This window comes from Nasonia vitripennis, chromosome 3 (assembly GCF_009193385.2).
Source record: "Nasonia vitripennis strain AsymCx chromosome 3, Nvit_psr_1.1, whole genome shotgun sequence".
Classification (NCBI taxonomy): domain Eukaryota; kingdom Metazoa; phylum Arthropoda; class Insecta; order Hymenoptera; family Pteromalidae; genus Nasonia; species Nasonia vitripennis.
In genome coordinates this window covers 18,453,543-18,477,174 of record NC_045759.1, presented here as the reverse complement: position 1 = coordinate 18,477,174, position 23,632 = coordinate 18,453,543, and the positions used below count along the sequence as shown (strand labels likewise).

The 23,632-nt window shown below is 35.0% G+C and overlaps 3 protein-coding genes across 14 annotated transcripts in view; 1 reads left to right on the top strand and 2 right to left on the bottom strand.

Moving 5' to 3' along the window:
- Window positions 1-9,853, top strand: part of LOC100117179 (metabotropic glutamate receptor 2) — a 125,700-nt gene extending 115,847 nt beyond the window's left edge. For 5 of the 9 annotated variants that reach the window (XM_031927327.2, XM_031927333.2, XM_031927331.2 and 2 more), the window contains 10 exons: window positions 938-1,112; window positions 1,197-1,303; window positions 1,391-1,540; window positions 1,940-2,073; window positions 2,910-3,068; window positions 3,180-3,346; window positions 3,894-4,270; window positions 5,354-5,505; window positions 6,037-6,244; window positions 6,501-9,853. In XM_031927327.2, the coding sequence (XP_031783187.1) occupies window positions 938-1,112; window positions 1,197-1,303; window positions 1,391-1,540; window positions 1,940-2,073; window positions 2,910-3,068; window positions 3,180-3,346; window positions 3,894-4,270; window positions 5,354-5,505; window positions 6,037-6,244; window positions 6,501-6,715 (1,844 nt within the window). In that variant the 3' untranslated portion in view covers window positions 6,716-9,853. Of the gene's footprint in view, window positions 1-937; window positions 1,113-1,196; window positions 1,304-1,390; window positions 1,541-1,939; window positions 2,074-2,909; window positions 3,069-3,179; window positions 3,347-3,421; window positions 3,651-3,893; window positions 4,271-5,353; window positions 5,506-6,036; window positions 6,245-6,500 lie in introns of those variants that run through there. The other 4 variants (XM_016984679.3, XM_001601443.6, XM_031927329.2 and 1 more) reach the window with 4 other exon arrangements.
- Window positions 8,732-11,828, bottom strand: LOC100117141 (COP9 signalosome complex subunit 7). Of its 4 annotated transcripts, none has more exons than XM_008206949.4 (4): window positions 11,645-11,770; window positions 10,817-11,494; window positions 10,273-10,447; window positions 8,732-10,174 (listed from the first exon to the last, which is right to left on the bottom strand). In XM_008206949.4, exons 2-4 carry the CDS (start codon window positions 11,489-11,491, stop codon window positions 10,167-10,169), a joined length of 858 nt encoding a protein of 285 aa, XP_008205171.1. In that variant the 5' UTR covers window positions 11,492-11,494; window positions 11,645-11,770; the 3' UTR covers window positions 8,732-10,166. The 4 variants fall into 4 exon arrangements, with proteins under 4 accessions (XP_008205171.1, XP_031783194.1, XP_016840171.1 ...); XM_031927334.2 differs by having other exon boundaries at window positions 8,732-10,447; window positions 10,817-11,313; window positions 11,434-11,494; XM_016984682.3 differs by having other exon boundaries at window positions 8,732-10,447; window positions 10,791-11,494; window positions 11,645-11,828.
- Window positions 11,829-13,598: 1,770 nt separating this feature from the next.
- LOC100680495 (allatostatin CC preprohormone) lies at window positions 13,599-21,403 on the bottom strand. The gene is made up of 3 exons (XM_003426019.3): window positions 20,782-21,403; window positions 14,023-14,196; window positions 13,599-13,921 (listed from the first exon to the last, which is right to left on the bottom strand). Exons 1-3 carry the CDS (start codon window positions 20,926-20,928, stop codon window positions 13,835-13,837), a joined length of 408 nt encoding a protein of 135 aa, XP_003426067.1. The 5' UTR covers window positions 20,929-21,403; the 3' UTR covers window positions 13,599-13,834.
- Window positions 21,404-23,632: the final 2,229 nt, after the last annotated feature.

Below are 23,632 nucleotides of genomic sequence, written 5' to 3'. Positions count from 1 at the left end.
ATATATATATATATATATATATATATATATATATATATATATATATCGGGAATCGCAAAGAAGTATTCGTATAAGTGAGTGCGCTAGTATCATTATAATATTCAATAATGCAAAATTTAAAAATTCACTTTTTCCATTACGAGAAGTCAGAGCCAGTAGTTTAAATCCTCGACTGAAAATAAGTTTTTTTTTCGCGTTCCGTGACTAAGCCTTTGATATCCAAATGAGTATAACTTGTGCCGTTCCCAAGTAACCACGGAATGCTAATAATTTCTCGTGCTTCTGCCGTCAATAAGCGAATAAAAGCCTGATAAAACGCGCGAGCTGCAGCTGATAGAGAGAGAAGATGAAGAAGGACTACTGGCAGGTGGCGCGCCACGAGCTCGCGAATGGAAAATTTGCATTGGAGATTCCCGGTCGCGCTGGATATATAAGAGTATCCCTATTCGTCGCGCATATTCCTCCCAGAAATGCATTTCCACCAGCGCACCTCCGGCGTAACCTGATGTTGCTTGCTTCTACGATGATGATAATGTTTTCCGCGTTGCAGCCTGGAAGCCAATGGCCCTTCTTCGTTCTTCTTTCCCGAGTAGATATGTGTGTTTCTCAGCTTTGTGCGTGACTCGCACACACTTGTACATTCGAAGTCTTGTTGGAGAAATTCTTTCGAATGCGTGCTACTTGTAGATCCATCAAGTCAGTATGTATGAAAGAAACTGCGCCTGACGCGCTGCGGAAACGTAATCTGTGTACGTATGCTCTCAGGGCGTGCTTTGAAGTTCGAATATGTAATTATGTATGCTCTCTGCTTTTCCTTTAATCTCGCTGCAATCAACTTTTCCCCTCGTCTCTTCTTACCTTTGTACCCTGCTGCTTTATTAGATCACGCGCAAGCTGTAAGTATGATTATTATTTTTGTTATTTTTCAATATTTCAGAATTCTGGGAGGATCATTTTAAGTGCCGATATCCTAACTCATCGCTAACCCCGTACAATAGTAAGTACGAAAACTTTTGCACGACGAAAGAACGTTTGAACAAAGGCGACATGGCATTTGAAAATCAATTGCAATTCGTATCTGACGCAGTAATGGCGTTTGCATACGCTTTCCGGTAATAATTTCATTAATTTATCCTATTATATTTCATGACAATAACAAAGTAAACGGATTTAATGATCGCGCTTTTCATTGACAGTGATATGCATAACGATCTTTGTCATGGAAAAGTAGGATTATGCGACGAGATGAAACCAACAAAAGGCGAAGAACTTTTGAAATATCTTCGGAAAGTAGATTTTAAAGGTGAGAAATTTCATCACGCTAGCATATTTTCTTGTTAATGTCCGAACGATGATAAAGCTTTCAACTAAAATTATGTAATAATTACAGGTCTTAGCAGTGACAGATTCAAGTTCGATAATAATGGAGACGGGCCAGCGCGCTACAATATAATTCACTTCAAGCAAACCTCAGCAGGCCAATATAAATGGATTCGCGTGGGACAGTATCTGGAGGGGGTTCTACATCTCAACATGACTGGTTAGTTGAATACATACAATTGCCGAGATGATTTGTCTGTGTTATTAAATACTCGAACTAACCGAGATAAATCGATCAAGGGAGTTGAAGCGCGGTTTACTTGTTGTTGGGTCGAGTTGGGATTGACCGCACGACATTAGCTATTGAAGAAGTTAACTAATAAAAATGTGTTTTGAATGAAATTTAATTGAATATCGAGAACCGTGACTGTTTGTGCACAAGCGTATAATTCGTGCTGATACCTAGCAAATTTATCTTTTGAAATTTACTACAAGAGTATCAATATCGTAGGGGGAGCAATAGTTAAGATAACGAAGCACTTTAGACAACTACCTCCTTAAAGACAATGGAGCCTTCGCTTTACATTGTAGGTTAAAATAGTTTCTGATGTGCCCATAGAAGTCCAATTCCGACTGGAACATGCCCCACCGCCGGAGAGCGTATGCTCGTTACCCTGCGAACTCGGCCAGGCGAAGAAATACGTCGAAGGCGAGAGCTGCTGCTGGCATTGCTTCAATTGTACTCAATATCAGGTCGGTAATGTCGTCGAGCTCGGCGTGTATGCGTTGAAAAGTGAGTGAAGAGAAAGGCGGCGGGCTGTGTGTATGTATGTGTGTGTGGGTGAGTGAAAAAACAAAAAAGATAGGAGGGGATGAAGCCTCTTCGTACACGTCTGCCCTCCTACCTTTCTTTCCTATTCTTTGCGCCTTCTGGGGCTCTTCGAGTTTCATCGACCTCCTTTTGTTACCCGTAATCAACCACGAAACGGTGAAACTCCATCGCTCGACTTTTTCCACTATCTCTTTTTCTCTTTTTATTCTTTTTTTCAGCCTCACGAGCGGATTATTCTCTTTCCCTTGACGGCGCATGTGTACCAGCTTACCACTCGATGTCTCGTCTTTCTGTGTACATGCACCCAATATATGGAGCATTGCTCAATGAACAACGTCGCGGAATTGCGTGAAATCAAAAGCATCCGCCGCATTTTTTGTCATTTCTTTTATACAGCTTCGCCTTGTTAGACACTCTGAAATTGCGCTCCACCACAGTGGCTGACCCACTTTCTCGACGGAAGTGCCGTGCAATTGTTTATGTGCAACTTTTTTATCTTGTTCTTGCCGCGATGTTATCTACAATAACCCTTCTTTTTCAGAAAAAAGTAACGCTTCATTATCGCGAGCTATTTTGGAAGTGAAATTAGTTTTTGAATTTAAAGATAACAATTTTCTACGTAACAGTGCAACACAAGTTTATTGTTGTTTTTTTTTCGCAAGAGAAAAATCGAAAGCAATATACTTAAAGTGATTTCGTCTGTGTATTGTACAAAAGGAACGTTCAGCAAGTAAATAAATTTTCTTTATTTTGACAGATACGAAAACCAGACGACGAAACGCAGTGTATTGATTGCCCCGAAGGGACGGTTCCCGACGACACTCACTCATTCTGTCGAGATATACCCGAGGAATTTTTAAAGTTGGAAAGTGGTTGGGCGATCGGTGCCATGTCCTTCTCATCGACAGGAATATTGGTAATAAAACTTTGACGCCACGACGGCGGAACTTCTCATAATTTATGATTGAGCGCGGCTTAAAAATTAATATATATTTCTGTCACGTAATAATGAGAATCGTATTTGCAGGTGACATTCTTCGTGGTCGGCGTTTTCCTCAAGCACAACGATACGCCTGTCGTGAGAGCTTCTGGAAGAGAATTATCCTATATTTTATTAACAGGCATACTTCTTTGTTACTTAGTCACGTTCGCACTTGTTCTCCGGCCAACGGACATTGTTTGCGGGATTCAAAGGTAAGGAAGCGAGTCAGCTCACAAGTGCTCGTCAAGCAATTTTTATTGTTATATTTGAGAGAGATATTTCTGCAGCAGTTATAAGAGTTCCGAGTATCGCAGACTCTTGAGACTTTCTTTTACTTTCAATCTCACGTATATGCGGAAACTGGCGACATAATTTTACGTAGAAAAAAATGCTTTATAGTTATGAATGAGAAAAAAGATTAAGAAAAATGTAAGCGGAGTTAAGACGAAGAGTTAAAGGGTCTATGTATAGAAAATCGAAAATAATAAAGCTTATACACGTACTGAAAATGCTAAATTGAAATTTTGTAAATTTTCTCGCTGCCGTTGATTAAAACTTTTTTCTCTCCCCTTCAAAATCTCTCTCATCAAAGTCGTAAAGTACCTTACATCTCTTATCCGGGGCTCGCTCTCTCCCAAAGTTCATTAGCGCGATAAGAAGCATGGCTCGTAGGAGGGCGTAGGAGTAGGAGGAGGCTGGCGGAAATAGAAGCAAGTGGATGGGAAGGAACGGAAAATCAAGGGCTTTTCACTTTTGCAGGTTTGCCGCTGGCTTCTGCTTCACCGTTGTATATGCGGCCCTGCTCACGAAAACCAACCGGATCTCCCGTATTTTTCGCGCGGGCAAGCACAGCGCGAAGAGGCCGTCCTTCATCTCGCCCCGATCGCAGCTCATTATCTGCTCGATGCTGGTCTTCGTTCAGATCCTGATAAACGGCGTCTGGATGATCATTGACCCAGCCAAGGCCATGCACCACTATCCCACTCGGGAAGATAATCTCCTCGTCTGCAACAGTTACATCGACGCTAGCTACATGATCGCATTCACCTATCCCATCATTCTTATTATTATCTGCACCGTGTACGCAGTGCTCACCAGGAAAATACCCGAGGCTTTCAACGAGAGCAAACACATCGGTAAGATTTTTCCCCCGTCTCTTTAAAGCGTTCTTTAATCGTGCGCCGTTCAATTGTACATAGCTCGAAAAAGAAGAAGACATCAGCCTCGCGCCGTGCCGCGTAGACTAATCACATTGTCAAGTACTTTAGAAGAGTCGGCCAGTGTTTTACTTGCTATAACTTGGCGAAACTGCTCTTTTTCGCTGCAGGCTACCAACTAATCACATCGTCAGACAGTAGCCCACATTCCCCCTCGTCTCCCCCTCATCGCTCCAGCGTTCGCGCGCGTGCGCACGTCACTATTATATCGTTTTACTTCCTCTTTCGTACTCTTGGACTTATTGGATTGCCCAGCTGTCACCACTGGTCACCACTGCCCATTGTTCCTTTTCGAGATAAACATTGCCTTTGACTCCTTGCCAACAACGCCGAACAAAAGTCTTGCGGATATTTGATTTAAAAGAAACTCTTCAGAGCTAACAAACCGCGTGCATACAAATAAGCATTTACCTCTGTATATCTTCAAGGTATATAAGCCGACGACAAATTGATTAGAAGGCAACATTTACAGTAAAAGTTTTACAGGCCAAATCAAACATTCGTCGAAACTCTATAAATTCAGAACAACCGAAAGAGCCCCCGATAGGTCATAAATGCGAAGCACGCAACGCAGCGCAGATTGTCAATAAGCCGGGCTCAGCAAAGCCTCTGTCTCACTGTCTTGGATCGCAATAAAGGCTCAAACAAAGAGCGAACCATCCGGCTCGCAGAATAAAATTAGTGGACCACGAATAAGGGAAACGATTCCGAAGTCTGAATACCGCTCCGAGAAACGACAATTACTTGAACCGAGTTCGGAAAAACGTCAATGTTTCGGCACGGTTAGTAGGACCGCTAGTCGCTACTCCGTGCCTCGGCCGAGCTTCGACAGAAACCCTTTTTCTAACGAGAAACAATGGCTGAATGACGAAGCTGAATGGCTAAATGTACACAAGGGATAAAAAGTGTTATTTATTCGGAAAATCCATTGCGATTCTTTGTCTCAATGAAATTGTCTTATATTTTGTCATTGTGCTTTAAATTTATACTGACGTCTTGCAGGTTTTACGATGTATACGACTTGCGTGATCTGGCTAGCTTTTGTGCCACTATACTTTGGAACAGGCAATCACGTCGCCCTAAGAATCACCTCGATGTCTGTAACTATCAGTCTGTCGGCTTCTGTGACCATTGCTTGTCTCTTCAGCCCCAAGGTAAATTGTAGAGCTTCGTGTTTGTCATCAGACACGCAAAGCCTTTAATTAATGTTAAACTACCGGTGTTTTATTATCACGAGGATTTCTAAACAACGCTCGACCGAACGGTCGGTATTTGTGCTGCAAGCGTAATGCGGAAACAGTAGAAGCCCATTAGTTTTAACGTTCATATAATCGAAGTTTGCATCAAAATTAATCATTTAATAAACACAGTGTAATTGATAAATGATTTACTGAAAAATGATCGTAGAATCGTTAATGTTTAAATCATCATTTTCAAACGAGCGGTTTCAATTACTTTTATGGATAACAGGAGAAAAAAGCTCGTTCTTGCATTTTCAACAGCTTTTTCGTCTTTTGCTGAATTCGTAGCATCATAAGAGGGAAAAAGCGCTTGCGGCCAAGCTAGAGGGCCAGGGGAAACAGGGGATGTCGACAAAAAGAATTGGTTGCCGCACGCGGCTCTGCGGTCATGCATTGAAAACGCTTCATGTAGATCGTTAATTTAAGATTTCTGGTCTGTCCCAGTTATACATCATCTTGATACGACCCGAGAGAAATGTGCGGCAAAGCATGATGCCCAATAGGCACAGCACAACAAAGAGTTCAGCGGTGACGGGCACGAATGCATCGAGCATGATGGCGCCAATCACTCTGACTGCTGTAACATGCGATCAAAACAAAGCTGTACAGAAGCATGTTACCACTACGATGGATTGCTCCACACAAAGCGAATGTGAGTTACAAATTTGCAAGGTGATAGATGTCAATGCTCCATGAGCTAAGCACTAACTTCATATTCCAAATTTCTATCCAAAGTATCCATCTTGATTGAACAAATGATTCCATTCATCGGTTCTATGCATCCGTCCCTCCTTCCTTACTCAACATAATCATTTTTTGAGTATCTAAGCGTGATTCTTAGCTAATCTGTTCCTTGACTTCTAACGTTAATGATGACAAGATTAAATTGTATTTTATTCTTTTATAAGCAGACTACGAGATGGCCGTACGAGAGTCACAGAATGGCAAGCCAAAAGCTCCGCTTGTTTCGACGGCAACGCAAACTAATAACAATAACAACAAAACTGACTCTCTATCATCAAAAGAGACCTGCGCCAACGAGACTTCAGAGAATACTGGAAAACTCTTGAATAACTCAAAAGTAGGCAATGGACCTTTAAATCAAAACGATGTATCTTTATAACACAAGAAACCAACTATCGAAAGTACAATCGAAAATGCTTCTTAAGCAAGAAACTCTTTAAAAAGCACCAATTACGTATAAACATAACATATGCGCTTCGTTAAACGAACAATGTACATGTGTTTTCAGTGAAAACTCTAATTCTAATTCAGGCATCGTTTTTACGTTCACGTCAAGTTATTTACACTTTTCATTTAAACGTGGTTAGAAAAAATTCGAATTATAATGAGCAAAAATAAAATAATGCTCATAACTGATCAAAACAATAAGTGATTTTAGATTTATTAATCACTCTATAGTGGCAAAAAAGCATGCCAATATTTCGTACTGGTCGAATATACGTAAAAAAAAAAAAATATTGCAAAACTTGGTGTATGGCTACGTATGCAAAGAATGTGCAAGTTAATATTATGAGTTCTGCAAATGAAATCTGATTGTAAATAAATCACAACATATTTATAAACGAAAAAAACGGTTTGCAACATTTTGTTATAAAATGTAGGAAAATGATGATTTAATATTATTCTAAAGTTTATAAATAGATACTATGTATGGATTCGTTAAGTTTTTAAAGTTTGAAATTGTTCAAACATGCACGTATGTATTTATAATGTTAATACGTAATTTGATTCTTAAAGATGATTACAATTTTCGTTACATATTCGTTAAAATAAATACAGATGTAATACTTCATAGTAATGGTCTATTTATACACTATTTTCTAATATTTAATGAGGGAGAGAAAGCAGTATATTTTTACTTTCACATTATCTATTTCAAATGAATTAGTTTTCAAAATTGTATAAAACTCATCTATATTTCAAAACTGCTAAAGGTATTAAATACTATCTCCTTTATAAATTTTATAAAAAGTTTGATAAAATATTTATTAAAGGGTTGACTGCACATTATAGTACTAAATTATTATTTCTATAAAGCAAACATGTAAATACTTGTGAAATACTGCAATAATTGCGTTAACAATTTAAATCAAATAATGAAAGCTCACCATCATAAATTTGATATAGATAGACTATTATAGTTATAAGAAGTTATTAATTAAATATAAATGTTAAATTTGAATCTCTGGACGTCAAACATCAATTTTAAATTCGATTTTTATTCATACCAAAACTCTAACTGATCATTATATTTAAAGTATATTTTACAGTGATATTATACAATTTTTTAAATACTCTTAACAACAACGAAAATAATGATCTCCGTTCAATGATATTCGATAATCAAATAAAAAGAGTTGAATAAAAAATAAAATGGCAATGTTTCAAAGCAGGCCTAATAAAATAAAAATAAGTGAACCAAACACGAGAATTCGCAGAAAGTAATATGACTTTGTTAACTTTGGTTATTTGTATAATATTATCTATAGAACTTACTTCATGCCAAGTTAACAAAGGTGTGTACTTTCTGTCATTGTTAAAATATGATTTAAAGTGATATTTTGTAAATAGTACTTAATATTTACACTGTACATATATACAAATGTTTAAGTATTTTTTATGCATTTGCTTATATACTACAATACCCTATGCATTTAAGAAATTAAGTAGAGTTTTGTATTATATCGCACATTTTAATATTAGCAAACCGTAAATTTAATGATAAAAATATATAGTTCGTATAGTAAAAAATGTAATTTACTGTGAAATCGATATAGTACTGTAGTTCGAATAAATTTTGGGATGCTGCCTAAATTAAATAATTTGCGTTTTGTAAAAATTGTATATGTGGCGTAAATCTACACGACACGATAATATTATAAAATTTAAGCCTATTATGCCTAATATTAATAAAACCTAAAATAAAATTACGTATTAATTGATTGAAGAACTCGTAACAACTTGAAAATATTATAAATATATCATGTGGATGAAACATGTTTACATGTATAAGTATAAATGTTAAAATAGAATCGTAGTTAAAGTATCGAATATTTTTAATTCAAATTGAATTTTCGTTGTAGAACAGTTTGTACTGAATGAATCTGCTTATATATAATCATTCGAGTACTTTATTGACCATTACTAATACAAATTTTACTTTTTATTATGCGAACTGTACAAATTATTAAGAAGTTACATGTTTATTTATAAAAATCTTATTACATTGTTGCCTTTTACTATAGTCATCAACCAGATTTGAAACTTGTTAGATTTTGACTAATATAATCTACAATGTATCTTCTGCCATTGATTCCTTTTTTTAACAGTTGTATTGTAATAAGGTCTCTCGAGTAGGTTTTGAATATATTTGAGCCCAATATTCTGAACCTGCTGCGATAACAAAAAATACTGATTCTTCAGAATCGTTGAGACACCTTGACAACTCATTACAATAATATCTGTTTTGTGATAATTATTAACAGCAAAGTGTAAATAAATTATCAAACTATATATTGTATAAAGAGGATCGAGAAATCTACTGTAAATAATATTATATTATAAGCATTAATCTAACAATTAAAAAAATAACGCCAAATCATCAATTACCATAATCTGTATAACATTTTAATTGTTATGCTATATATTTGTTGTGCAAAAATTAAAAAAAAAGGAATTTTATTTATTCATTTTGTAATTACGTCGATAATGTAAACAAAAATTATAAAGTGTAAATACTACATTTTAAGAGGACTTTCACTTAAATATTGATTACTATTCTAATACAATTTAAGAAAACGACGAATATATTATTGTAATATGTGCATTTACTATACTCGCCAAACATATAAATAAATAGAGTTTAAATGAAAATAATTTTAAAATTATCAAAAACACGGGTATGTAAAATTATCGGTAGATGTCAAATTATGTAATATAATTTATTTAAAAAGATATATTTGTTTTGTCAAATGAGTTGAAATGAAAAATAAAGCATTTCAGTCAATGTTATAAGTTGTATTTTTATAAATATTTTTTAATTTTGTAATGCAAACAAAAGATTTATGTTAAGTTTTTTTTTATCCACAAAATTTATATAATAAAAGGCCAAATAGGTAAATACTAAAAAGACGGTTAGTATCGGTTATTCTTCAAACTTTAAAACGTATAACTCACGTTTATAATCACGTCAATTTATTATATAATAAAAAAATAGTATAACACTTTAATGATAACACAAAATATTTCGTTTCATTACCTTGTTATAATTTCCAACCAACGATAAATATGCAATTAAAAACTAAATTTGTCTTTGCTTAAAGTTATTATTCCTTATAAATTTTTTAAAATGGATGAACTGTGTAGTAGCAAGAATGTGTCTTGCTATTACAATCTCTATTACCATTAATTTTCTGTTGTATACAAAATATTATAAATAATCTTTAATATTACGTAAAAACTATTTTTGTACTTCAAAAATCAATAACCATGAAATGTATCACTCCGAGTTTGAGGATGGTCAAGATAGTTTTGTACTGCAGACTTCTTTGTTATCCAACTAAGATACACAATTTCGTAGGTGTACTGTTGATACCAGCTATACCATTTAAATTCCTAGATAAACAACTTTTTTCGTTTAAGTTTTCCAAAACTTACCACCTCCTCTAATACCTTTCCCTTTTTGTTGTTTCCTTTTTGCATCTGGTAGAACTGGTAAAGCTTCTCTACAAGAATCACTATTTCCTGTACCAGAATTACCTGCTACCGTATCAGCTTCTTGAATTCCACTGGCACCGCTTGGAGACACGAGGTTTTTTTTTGTATTTGCAATCTAAAAATTATTGTTTAGAATTCAATTTTGTAATATGTATATATGATGGATTCAGAAATTATCAAAATGAAAACTTTAATTTTGACATTTGTCAAAAAAGCAAATAAGTTTACTTAAAATCGTTATAAAACATAAACGGAACAATAAACTTTGAATTTTTTTTTTTTAAACACGATAACAAATGGAGGAAAGCAAGCCTCTGAGCAACAGAAGAAAATAATTTGAATGACAGGCTTATTCAATTTAAAATTTAAAAATCAACAATCTTTTGTTATTATCTAAATGCTTATTTACATAAATTTTATAATTCTGAGCGCTAGTGCAATAATAATATGCAAATTACATTACGATCAATAGTAAATTACGAACATCTTGTTGGATTTTTTCTTTGTGATGAATTGCTCGCTGTTTTTCAGCATTTGCTCGAACAACTTGTTGTTCAATACATTCTAAAATATCATTGCAAGTTTTGCCCCACTCTGCAAGTGTTTCAGTAATAGCGCCAGTATCTCCTGGTTTTACATCACGTCCTAAACCAGCATAATCTACTTCCAACTGACAATTTTTTTGGTCTAATTTTCCGTTTATAATATCAGCATAGACAGCTTCAATTATTAAATCTTCCAAATTTCTAACATTCTTTATATCCAATTCGTCTAATAGTACTGAGTATGGTATACATTTAGACTTTGTGGCTAATGTTACAATTGTTAAGTGTTGTAATTTCTTTTTTTGGACTGGAGTCAATTCAACTAATATATTTTTGTTTTCTAAGTATTCTTTGTAGGTTCCATAAGCAAAAAGATTCAATGTATTCCAATATGCTACATAAGGTCCATTTTCCAATTCTTTGATATTAGGCATATCTAAAAGTTCACCGAAAACGTGAACTCCAGGAGTTTCAATTGCTTGTTTTATTAATTCCAGTACCGCAGCTCCTTTAGCTGTTTTTGCTAATAAGACAAATTGTTCTAAAGGATTATTACCTGTTTTTTCAGTATTAGATTTAGTTTCAGTTGATACATCAGATCTTGTCATTTTCATATTCTAAAAATAATATATATCTTAAAATATATTTAAATGCAATATTTTGAGGTTAGAAATGAATGTATAAAAAAGGTTTCCTTCTCTAAATCAACTTTAATATGAAATATTCACAAACATATATATTTGTACATATTTAATTTTTATACCGACCTAAGAAATAACTGTAACACTTAATATTGCTAATAGCTTGCTTTTGTACACAATTCGTATGTATTAAAATAACCTGGCAATAGAGTAAACTGTACACCAAAAAGAGATAGATACATGTATACTGTGCAACTGATCATCAAATGGTAACAGGTAATAATTGCGACATTTCTTTTATCGACAACACTATTCTGAACTGATAATAGAGTGTTCTACTATGTCAACGCTTTTTAGGTAATGCAATAATAAAATAGAGCCTTTGTTTAGCAATAAACTAATCTAATAAGACTTTGTATCGCATATTAAGCAAATAGAACTTCATTTTGTTAAACGTAAGTAGCTATTCTCCAATGTTAAGTTCACGTTGCGTTGACTAAAAATTAGATTTTAAATCATCTGCATATTTTTCTTTCTTTAAATAGTTAATTACGTTAATTATAGTACTCATAGCACTTCTATATCATATTTCAGTTAGAGTTGCTTTTATTCAAATTTAAATAATTATTTGATGCATTGAGAACTAAATTCATGCCGATTTACGCTGATATAGATCATGTCAAAACGTCGAAGAAAATATGCATTGAAAAACATCCTGACTTTTATCGTTATGTCGAATTATATAAATATGCTAGTATTCAGTAGGTTTTTATAATTTTGACATGGTATATAACAACTGATTCTTATTGTGAGTTTTATACGTACCTTTTTAATAGTAAAGATCTTTTGACATAATTTTTTTTTCAATTTTGTTTGGTTGTTTTAAAGTTAATAAAAGTACAAAAGTCTGAAAAATGCAATGCAGTTTTTTATTTGCAACGATTTTAATCTCTGCTAATATCAATTTTTCAAAAATATTAGGGTTAAAGAATGTAGGATAAAATATTTGTTGGTTCAGATAGTTTTAATTATCAGTACAATATAATATTTTTCAACAAAAATAAAATAGGCATATCATAAATATAATACAATATAGTTTATACTACTAGGTAATGCAATAATTTTATCCATCAAAGAGCACAATTGCGCTCAATGACAAGTAAAAGGTTTAATTATACAATAATTTTTACGTTGATTGACATCAGTCATATGTTCTCAGTACATTTCTTTATTATTTATTAAAATAAAAAAGGTTGCAATATATTGAAAAATATCCAAGTATCGATAACAGTACACAAAATTAAACAAATAAACAAATAATAAGAAAAAAAAGTGTTTCTAATCTTGTACAAGATTTCGTATGTCTACGTTTTTATCCAAGTTCAGAGCGTTTTTACTGTTTTCTCGATTGTATGCCATTTTTTAAATAATCAAATTCAATTTTTTCCAATTTGTAGCAAATATAGATGACAAAATGTTACTTATTTGGAATCTGAATAGTATATTGTGTACCAAGGGCGTAAAGTGGGTTTTTTAGGCCGAGTGTGGAATTTGCAGCACGAGTCAAGGCGAGTTAGTTACGTTTACGTTTATGAGCCGCAGACAAGTACTGCAACCACACGAGGAAAAAAGCCCGCTTAGCCCTTCGTGCACACCATATTTTTTGTAACGCATGTACTGATTTTCGCGTTTCAAACTGCACTTGTTGAATTTCACGTGAGTTTAGAATATTTGCCAATGAATTGAGTAGCGGGCACAAAAAGTACTATTGCGCCCGCTGCTGCATTTTTTGCCCGTCGGTCGGTAAACGACTACTTTTGTCCCTAATTTTAGAACAAAAAAATGCGAAAATTGTGCATGTGTTACAAAACGATTTTTTCTCTACAGCAAATCAAAATTAATATTACAGATTATTATATAACCATATATGCAATGTTTTATTTCATAAATGGTATAAGTGATCTGCTATAAATTAATACTGTAAATTTAAATAGTAATATTTTTTCTCCTAGAGAAAAAATATTAAGTCTTTGATATAGGAACTATTTGAAATTCAAAATTCGTCATACTAGTTGATCGAATCTATTCACAGCATGACTTAAATATAATTTCGTGTATTTTTATGGAAATCATTTACATATAATATAAAACATAAAATTAAAATATATTCTCAAATTTACTGATATTATGATAATTGTTTTAGCAACTCCATTCTTTCCGTATAATGGTATGAAAATACTATAGCCACACTGAGTGAAAGAAGTAAAACAATTTTTAAAGTAAAGACCACCATGCCTCGTCTTTTCTAATGGATAATCACTTCCTTTTAAAGCATGTCACAGCATTAAAGTAACAACGCCAATAAACGCGACCTTTTGCTTGGCCTCGCCGTTGAAGATCCATCTGCAACAGGTTGATAAAATGTAGGATTGAAAATATAACAATCGCAATTACTACTAAAATAGAAAAACTGAACTCAATTTTCAAGTCTTGACAAAGCTTACCGTTTTTTCGTTAGAAAGTTGCATCCTCTGCGAATCAGGCATATCTGAGAAGTTCGGTAGTGACCTGACGTATGAGTTAGAGTTTTCTTTTCCTACATCATCGTTTTCAACTGCTTTTTGCAAAGCCACTAACAATCGATCTAGTAGAAGTGCTGCTCTTTTTGGCATAACTCTCTAACATGTAACAAAAATAATAACATTTGTATTAGCCAATTATTAAAATTTAAGTTAATTATTATTTTTATCGATTTGCTTCTTAATCACTACTAATTTGATATTTTTTTAACAATCATTTTTAAAGAACTGAAGGTGATATGTTATTGAAATTAACATTCTAATACTTCTAAATTAAAATGAGAGCGTATTCAGTAATATACTAAGATTAATTCAAATTTGTCAATAGAAAATATTCTACTTCTAATAATATATTTCCGTTATTATAATGCTTGTTGTGCAATTATTGAATTATTCATTTTATATTATTATTAAAGAAACGTACTATTCAAAGAAGCGATCAGATAAGTCGACGATAAAAATAACGAACACTCCTTTATACTGTCCTTGAAAGATCATAGACGATATATGAGTTTCTCATATTTCTCGACTACGTCAATACAAACATTTTCATTGCTTTTGTTTTTTGTTACTGATCGAATATATTTGTTGCAAAGAACACAAGAATTGAAGTTCCTTTACTATTGTTTCTGTCGTTAAGTTGACAAGTTATCATGAATAAACGTATAAATCTAAAATAAAAGTGAGTATCTAAAATAAAAGACAAGGACAACAAATTATTCTTATCGCTTGAGCTTGGAAATTTATTATTCGTAATTAAATTTTGAAAAAGACGATTTTAACACAACATATCACATGCCTACGACATTCGTATTAATATATTTTCCAAGGGTAAGTTATCTACTACAATGCAAACTCGAATGGTATTCGTACAGAGATTTCTTTGTTTTTGGGTCAATACAGTTACAGCGAAAGTCTTTATTTAACTTCAATCACCGACATTTTCAATAAACAGCAAGAAACTACGTCAACTAATCACTTGCTCCATTGTCATAAAACTCCCATACTACTTTTTTTCTGACTAGCAATCATAACATAAATTGTAACGCAAATCATAACGTCATTTTTATCAAGAAAGACTAATCAACTTTAAGTAAAGTAAAAAATTTATAATTTCGTGGAAATTTGACATTACTGTGAATATTTGTAAAATTCACTTGAATTTTAGCTAAGAACCGTTATATAACTGCAAAAGTAGCACAGAATCTATATATATTGGCGATATGCTAGCATAGTTTGATTTCTTTTTCCTGCTATTTTTTAAAATTTGTTTTCTTATTGCACGATATTTATCGCTTATTTGCTGACTTTGATTGCTGCTCTTTTCTATCATCTCATCGACGATTCGATGAAAACTACCGCATTAATGAAAGAATAGGGCGATTTTCACTTGCCATTGATTGTTAATAACAATGTTTTTATTTAACCTGAATGTTCACTATCAAATTTTATATAGATTGATATCCCAATGGTACATGAGAAAGATATGAATATGTTCATATAAGAATATTGATTCAAAATTTGATCTTAAACTGTTCTTCAAACTGATTTAATAAATATAAAAAAAATATACATTCCGAGTGCTGTAGAGGATTCCACTGCTAATACACGAGTTAATAAGATCAAAATGAAAAAATTGGGTCAACTATCGACGTAGTATATAACACGTAATCTATATTCGAGTAGAAACGTATACTCATGAAGTAAGTATAAGCTTAAAAATAAAAAATATTATGTATCCCACGCAAACTTTAGGTTGCTGCATAGAGTTATTTACTACATTCAACGTTGTTTTGGCCCCGCTTTAAGAACCACCGATTTACTTACCCAGGCAAGATTTTCGAAAAATACGTATAAGTCTAGATGGAAAGAGACTGACGCGCTTACGATCGATTCCTCTTACGTGTTCGAATTTCCTATCGTGTTTCTTTGACGGAGAAGTAAAAAGCTGTGCTCTTTCAGCTTTCCTTGTCGAAATTTCACCAATGACCTTTATCCTTACCTGTTGCGTCACACGTATTATATATACTTTAAATTAAGAAATGTCAATACTCTAAACTAATTCTAAAGTATTTCTTCTTAGTTTCAAAGTTGATCCAAAATTATTATTTTTTTTTTTTTTTTAGTACCATTGACTGTTTTATGATAATTGATCTACTTTGGGGTACAACAGCGAAAATTCATGATTTGGTACGCAAAATTCGTTTCACACACAAATTAATGAAATCACTGCATTAAATTCTACTTATATTTCCTCGAACTCTCGAAATGATGTGGAATTTCCAGATACGCAAATAATGTTCGACAAAACGATATTAAAAATTTTAACTCAATGAACATTGAATTGCTGTATCCACCTTTGTAATTACGGAGTGTAAACAGAGAAAATGTGATTGAGAGGAGGTAGAGACTAAAGGGAAAAAAAGAAAGAGAATTATGAAATGAGTTATTCTGAGTGTAATGAGGGAATAATCGAAACGAACAGTAACGAATTATCCGAGCATTCGCTATATGAGCCTATGAAGCAAAAGTATAATATGCTCGTGCAAATTTGTCGCAGACTAGTCGCACAAGCGACAAACGTCACAGCGGATTGCTACTTTTGTACGCATACGCATGGTTATGCGATTCACGTACGCGCGAACGCGCCCAGTAGAAGAGTCCGTGCGTACACGTCAATTTCGTTATGTACCTATACGTTCTCACATACCCGCTTTCGAGATACACAACTGCGAAAGTTGTACTCGGTCGCATTGTCCAGTTTTGGCGGGAGAGAAAAATAATACGCTACTGCGGCTGCTGCTGCTACTGAACAAAGTTGCTTTGGCTAAAAATATTTTAATGTCTCGACGAAACAGCTCTCATTGCTCAATTTAGACTTGCGCAGATTTTAATAGAATGGCTAGCTTCATGGGTTATTGTTCTACCTTAAACGCGGTTGTATTTTTAGCGTCGCTGTTGCAAATTCGTGATTTCGGATTTAGACGCGCCAAACTTTAATCTGGCGACTATTAATACGTATCCTGCAGTTTGTTAACTATAAGACTTGAAGTATATTCAAAATCGAATACATAACAAAGTGTAAATTAATAAAAACTATTGAATTTTTCATTGAATTTTCCAAAATCGCCCATCGTGCAAAAATATGTTAGGTTAACTTTCAGTGTAAATTGTATTATCTGATCTTTGGATTTAGAGTATTCCATTTTCCGTGGGTGGATACATAATATTTTTTTTACTTTCAGTATGATGATTGGGCTCATTCATTCGAAGTCAACAGGGAGCTATAGACTGAGGCGCGAAAGGTGCAATCGTTCCCATCAGACCCACTAATGGGAGAGAACTGGAATTTGTATTAAACCAACACGTTTTTTATAAAATTCTGTTTACTTTGATTATTTTGACCAATGCGTAAGGGCTGTTTGATGAATTTTGATCAATTGAAAAATTCATTACTATACCATATTTAATTAGCATTGATTCATGGTCTACTGCAACCAGATTTCGCGATAAATTATTCAGTCGGTAATTAAAGGCTAATACTAATGATGAAGGTATAAATGGAAATCCTAATGAAGAGTGATTCCCAGTTCTATAAATATAATTTCCGAGAATAGGCATCGCCACAAAGTTTCCTGCCCGGAAAATCGCAAATGTCATTAAAGCCTCTCTGATTATGCTCTCTGCGGTTTGAGATGAGCAGAGGATAGTTTAGGAGACTTGGACGTACCCTTTGATCAACAATTTGAACGTCATGAGGATATCATTAACAAATAATGAGTTAGAGTGCATGGATATAAGTATAAAGATACGGATACGATGCCAAGGCACTGTACTGGTTCGCATGTGGTTCATATCATGCAAATTTTTACTGCTCACATGCAAGCTTCCTTTAGCTGCTGTGCGCAGAATGTAGATATTGAGGCATATTGACTGGCTGATACGCTTCAAGCGTTCGGTATGGTTAATCCTCTCTTTTGACGTACTGGTACACTATATACATAGGCAGGTAGGCGACGATATGACGCCACTTGATAAAAGATGTAATACTAAGTACTGTTAATTGATATATACTCATATTATTATAACGCGTACAGTATGTATGTTTAATAACCCGAATTAATAATGCTGCAGCATGAATTGGCATGACGTGGGTGGGGTGTGATCAACCCAAATCTTATCATATCTTTCATACAAGATTTTCAAACAAATTTATTTAATATCATTGTGGTTGGTTCCAAACAATAATATCGACTTCATGCTAACGTCATTCGTTCATAAAAGCTAAATAATTACTTCAAGTAACGTTTCATAATCAGAAGGTAGAGCAAAATGTAAGGCCAGAAAATTAATAAGCTCTAAAATTATTAATGAATTAATTTCATGTAATGATTGCTTAGCGTGGCTCGTTATAAATCAATAAGTAGCTATCGTCACAATAATTATAAGCAAGAGCAGCGCGCAAAAGCACCGCGATATCTGCAGTTCAGAAGTTCACGACGTTAATTAAGATTTTGTATTACTAATTTTCTATACGCAATTAGGCTTAGTTAAATAAAATTAAATTTACTATTATATTTCTTTATTTCTTTATTTATTGTTCTAACCAACAAAACATGTTACAGAGTATACCACGGAAAATACACTCCAAAACCTTACAGTGGCAAACACGGATATGTTGGAACACAATCGTTGTATACATATAGATATATTAACCACAAATTACAAAAAAACGATTGGTATTTGATGAAAAATAAAGATAAAAATGATACCTTGGAACCAAAATAAATGTAGCAAGGCAAAGTTTATAAGGGTGTTTCGTATGTATGCGAATCAACGCTTCATTACCGTTTACGCCCTTTTGGAAATTGCCTCGGAACAGAGTTGCCATCAGTGCACCTGGCAAAGGGAAACAGCTTCAGAAATTAAGTATTTTTATACATCAGTATTATTTTGAAACTTATTAAAGGTATGTCTAATCATTTTTTACCGCACTAATAAGGCTGCTTCATCTTGAATTCTTAATACACGAAACCTTTTTGAACGGTATTTGCTTTTCATTTTGAGTTTTAAATGTTTACACGAAATAAAAGTAAACCGTCAAATTTCGCTTCTGCTATAAATATTGAAGAATAAATAAAAGAGAAATTTTACAAGAATTTTCGTGATTTCGAATCTGTGCAAGCTAATTGGTACTCATAATCGGGAGAATTCGTATTTATTCTATGATTCCTGTATGTAATCTATTTATAACCTACTGTTATAATTGCTACTTTTATGAACAATAACAAGAACAATGCAATTCGATCAGGAAAGTAATAAAAATAATAGTTCTGGCATTTTATTCAATTTCCCCCAACTAGTTATTAATCATTCTTAAAACTGGTTTGTAACAAAGTTTTTCTATAACCTTTTTCGATCAAGATATCTGTTAAAGTAATTCAATGATGCTAGAGCGCTTTTTTTATATCCCTACTTTGGATAAAAATGAAAAAATACAGTTTTTATAAATTCACGTCATGCATGCGACAAAGAAAATTCATTACAGGTTATTTCATTACGAAATTAATTGAAATCAATTAGTGACCAACAGATCGATGTTATTTATGCGATTTGTTACACAAGGAATATTTTTAAAATTGATTTATAAATAAAACGCACGAACTTTTAGTTATTTCTAAAATTTCTCTAAGTAATTACTACGTTAGTAACTTTTTAATAACAATTTTCACCTGCTATTGTCTCTTAAACAGCGTAATTATACTGAAATAACTTTTTAAAAGGAAATCAATGCTAATTTGCGTTTTTATGTACAAGTTAGTATTTTACAAGCAATCTTATACATTTCCCTAGTTTATGGGAAAACTCCACTCAGCGGTTACTTGAACTTTATTCACGCTTAGCCGCCTACTTCCTGAGAACTTATCCTACCCAGAGTATGCTGATGGTATTGTTGAAAATTATCGATGAATAAGGTATGTAAACGTTCTCTAATCCTTTGGTTTTTCAATAATATTCGTGAATTTCAATGCATGATGACTAATTTATATTCTATTCGTCGCTCCAATAAATATACAGTAGAATGACGCGAAAATGTAAAAAGCAACTACAGCAGCAATTGTTGAATTCAGATCTCAAAAAGCACGTATTAAGTTAACTCCGATATAGTGCACGTGTTTGATTGAATTTCTAGACTTTACCTACCGTAAATCAGGTACCATATGGATCTCTAAGGACACGGAAGGATTGTACGTATATGCAAAAAATGTATTGCCGATATATCGAGAATAATTTCTCACTTCATTTCGACACCTTTCATAAATCCAGTCCCCAGTTATTCTTATCTCATAATTTTCCCTATCTTTCGCCATAGATGAGACGATTTTTAGATGACCGCTTTTTAAAATTATAAACTAGTTTTCGATCTTCTTTCTTATAATTTATGACACTTTCACAATTTTATTGGTGATTCTTCTACCAAAGCTTTCTTCGGTAACACGTAGCCCATGTCAGAATCAGAATTGATATCCGCTTGATTGAAATTCAAAATGTTACACAATTTTGCACCAAATTTTCTGGCTATCACAAAATTTGCTAATAGTCATTTACACCGAAACCTTGGCAATGCGAAAACCTCTCGACTGCACAGTTACATAAACATTGAAATTCAAGACAAAAGCTTACCTGATACTCGTAATCCGGATACTCGATAACGTTAGCATCGGCGCTTCTCTTGGCGAGCGCGTGTCCGCGCGGCGAGCCGCTGACGGTGCCGAGGATCGTGAGCGCCGTTGCGAGCGCCAGGAAGGTACGGCAGCCAGAGCTCGTCATCCCGAAGATCAAGTCAACCAAGGTTGACGGTAACAACGGCGAAACAATCCACTCGCTGCTTTTCGAGCGAAGCCTTGCGTGAAGCTCTGTGCGTAGCGGCGCGCGCGCACCTGACTAAGCTCCGACTAGAGGCCCGCCTTTTTCCTCTCTCCGATCTTTCTCCTCGCGCAAGCGTCAATCCTCGCAATGTTTCACCGCTCTACGCATTTAAAACTCTTTCCAGTCGACCGCACGAATCAATTTTCACCCATACTGCAGTTTGGAAAAAAAATTGCAAACTTGTGCGAATCCCGGCGTATATGGCGTATATCGGTGCGCGCTACTCTGGAGGTCCTGCGGCGGTGGAGTGACGGCAACAGGTTGGGTGCTAGGGCTGATGCGGCGCCAAAAGGAGAGTATGTGTGCGTTGCCGCGCGAGCGACGGGCAAGTTAGCCCCAGCGGTAGTCGGCCGGCGCAATGTGATGTGGGGGTGCCTATGACATGCCTATATACTTTGCGGTCTCAGCCGCGAGCGTGAAAGTGAGAGAGAGGTGGGAGAGCGCGACGCAAGCGCGAGGGCGAAAACTTCGGCAGCTGTTTACGTCCCAGCTTATAGACTATACCAATCTGCCGGCGCTGCAGTGCTGCGAATCTCTCTACGGATTCTCGCTTCGTTCGCTCAGTTTTAACTTACGCTTTTTAACGATCCGATTGGCCAGGAGCACTGCTATGTTTATACATGTTGCGCGAGCACTTGCGCGTATGCGATAGGTCAGAATCTTTGACGTCCGTCGTATTGTATGCCGTTAATTACTATGTTGTACTATATGCTCTGCTTTCCATCAGCGATTTTACGATCTTTCATTCTGGATCCTTTCGTAATTGCGCGCCAGCTTCCGACACTCTTTGTTTCGAATTATGCGTCTAATTGGAAACGTTATTTTTAATGAAAGACCTGCTGCTGCTGCGGCTGCTGCTTTACGGCGTGGAGAAAATATTATAGCATAACCTTATGTTGAATGGTGCATTTTCTATGTCACCGTAAAATTCATTATAGAGCAGTTATTGCATTGCTGATTAAAGTATAAAGTAGCCCGTCCGGTGTTGTGAAATTTACAATTAGCACACCGCGGTACTACGATAAAGTTTCTAAAGGGTACATAAGGAAAATTTCCTCTTTCGAATATTGTGCAAGGTCAAACCGACGTGAGAGTTCGGATTATTTTTCAATGCGAGAATTTCACAGCGTTGCTGTATAATCCATAAAAACGTTTGAAATATGAAAGACCCAGCCTCGTTTAAGCCGAAGCCTCACGAGCATCAAACACAAGCATCTCATCTCGAATGTCATGAAGTGTGACTTCCATTGTTTTCAGCTGCATCTATGCGTGCGCTGCAGCATGCCATACCATCCGGATAAAAGCGAAGGACTGCGCTGTACGTCATAAAGAGTCCCGTAAAAGCGAAAATTTTATCGAACACACTCTACTCGAAAACAATATATCTTTATTTTGACGCGAAAAAAAAATAAACAAAAAATAGTTCCGTTTGGAAAGGCAGCGTTGTGAAAAACTGAATTTCTTTATCGCAAGTTACAGCTTGTTATTTTAGAACCCCGGAGGCTTTTCATTTCCACTAAAATCCCACGGGTTTTTTCGACTACCAATTACAGAAGCTAATTAGCACGTGCGTTCGCTCGGACGAAATAATTCGCAAACACATAGCGCATGGCTGCGGTGGCGGCTGATTTGAAATAGTAGAGGAGCCGCAAAGTAGTACACGCAAAAATAAGCAGGGGCGTGCGCGAATCTCTTATTCATTAATTGTACGTAAACCGAGTGCGGCGGTAGTGTGTCGTTTTTGACCGAAATGAAGTCTTCGCGTCTGTATTTTGCTCGCGTGCGCCGCTGCGGGCTGCGCACGACAATTACAAAGTCGTAGTTGAGAGGGATTGCGCTGGGAATTTGCGCGCTGCTTGAATTACTAAAGTTCGTTTGCCCGAGGTGTTTGCACGAGCTGCGATTTTCTTGGCCGATACCGTTGTCCGCTTCAAGCTCTATACGTGTATACATACAGATATATGCTGTAAACATTTTCGATGTATGACGCGCTGCGTCGTCGGCGATACAAACAACTCGGACCAAGAAGAGAAAACGTCGCTTGTACTGTATGGTCTCGCGGGTCACATATACTGCACAGCTATACGTCTCTCCGTGCGTTTGTATCTGATATATCTCGCGTCCATGCGTGTAGGTGCATGTGTGAAATTTACCTAGAATTCACTTGCGCAATCGATGGCACCCACGCGTACCACGGCGAGTCTTGCAAATCGCAGCACAGGAACGAGCGCTTCTTTACGGCTTGATTTTTGTCTTTTATTCTTTTTCATTTGTAATTTATAACTACCGCAACATGTGCTACTGGTACTTCAACGAATCTAATCTCGTTGATCTACGGTCTCCGCTGGAAGATAACGTCCTTTTGAGCTATTGCTTCTAGGAATTTTGCCAACTTATTTACGGCGGATGCAGGATCTTTGTGAACTTAGGTAGAGTATCGTACTTTCATATTCATCGTTTATGCGAGGGAAGGTATTATAGCTTACCACAAAGTACAAAAATCCACTACAGGCATTCTGTGCTGCAACTTTTTTATCATTTGTTTTCTACTTAATCTTTGTTCATTTTTCAAGACTTATTTCATCAGTTACAGAAATAACGCTCT

What these genes read in the sequence shown, in the direction of transcription:
- LOC100117141 (XM_001601415.6), bottom strand. Translation starts at nt 11,491, where the DNA reads ATGAAAATGACAAGATCTGATGTATCAACTGAAACTAAATCTAATACT. An exon ending in AAGAAAAAATCCAACAAGAT is followed by an intron (nt 10,448 to 10,816) that starts GTTCGTAATTTA and finishes AATAATTTTTAG; the next exon opens with ATTGCAAATACAAAAAAAAA.
- LOC100680495 (XM_003426019.3), bottom strand. Translation starts at nt 20,928, where the DNA reads ATGACGAGCTCTGGCTGCCGTACCTTCCTGGCGCTCGCAACGGCGCTC. An exon ending in ATCCGGATTACGAGTATCAG is followed by an intron (nt 14,197 to 20,781) that starts GTAAGCTTTTGT and finishes GTTACATGTTAG; the next exon opens with AGAGTTATGCCAAAAAGAGC. An exon ending in AACTTTCTAACGAAAAAACG is followed by an intron (nt 13,922 to 14,022) that starts GTAAGCTTTGTC and finishes AACCTGTTGCAG; the next exon opens with ATGGATCTTCAACGGCGAGG.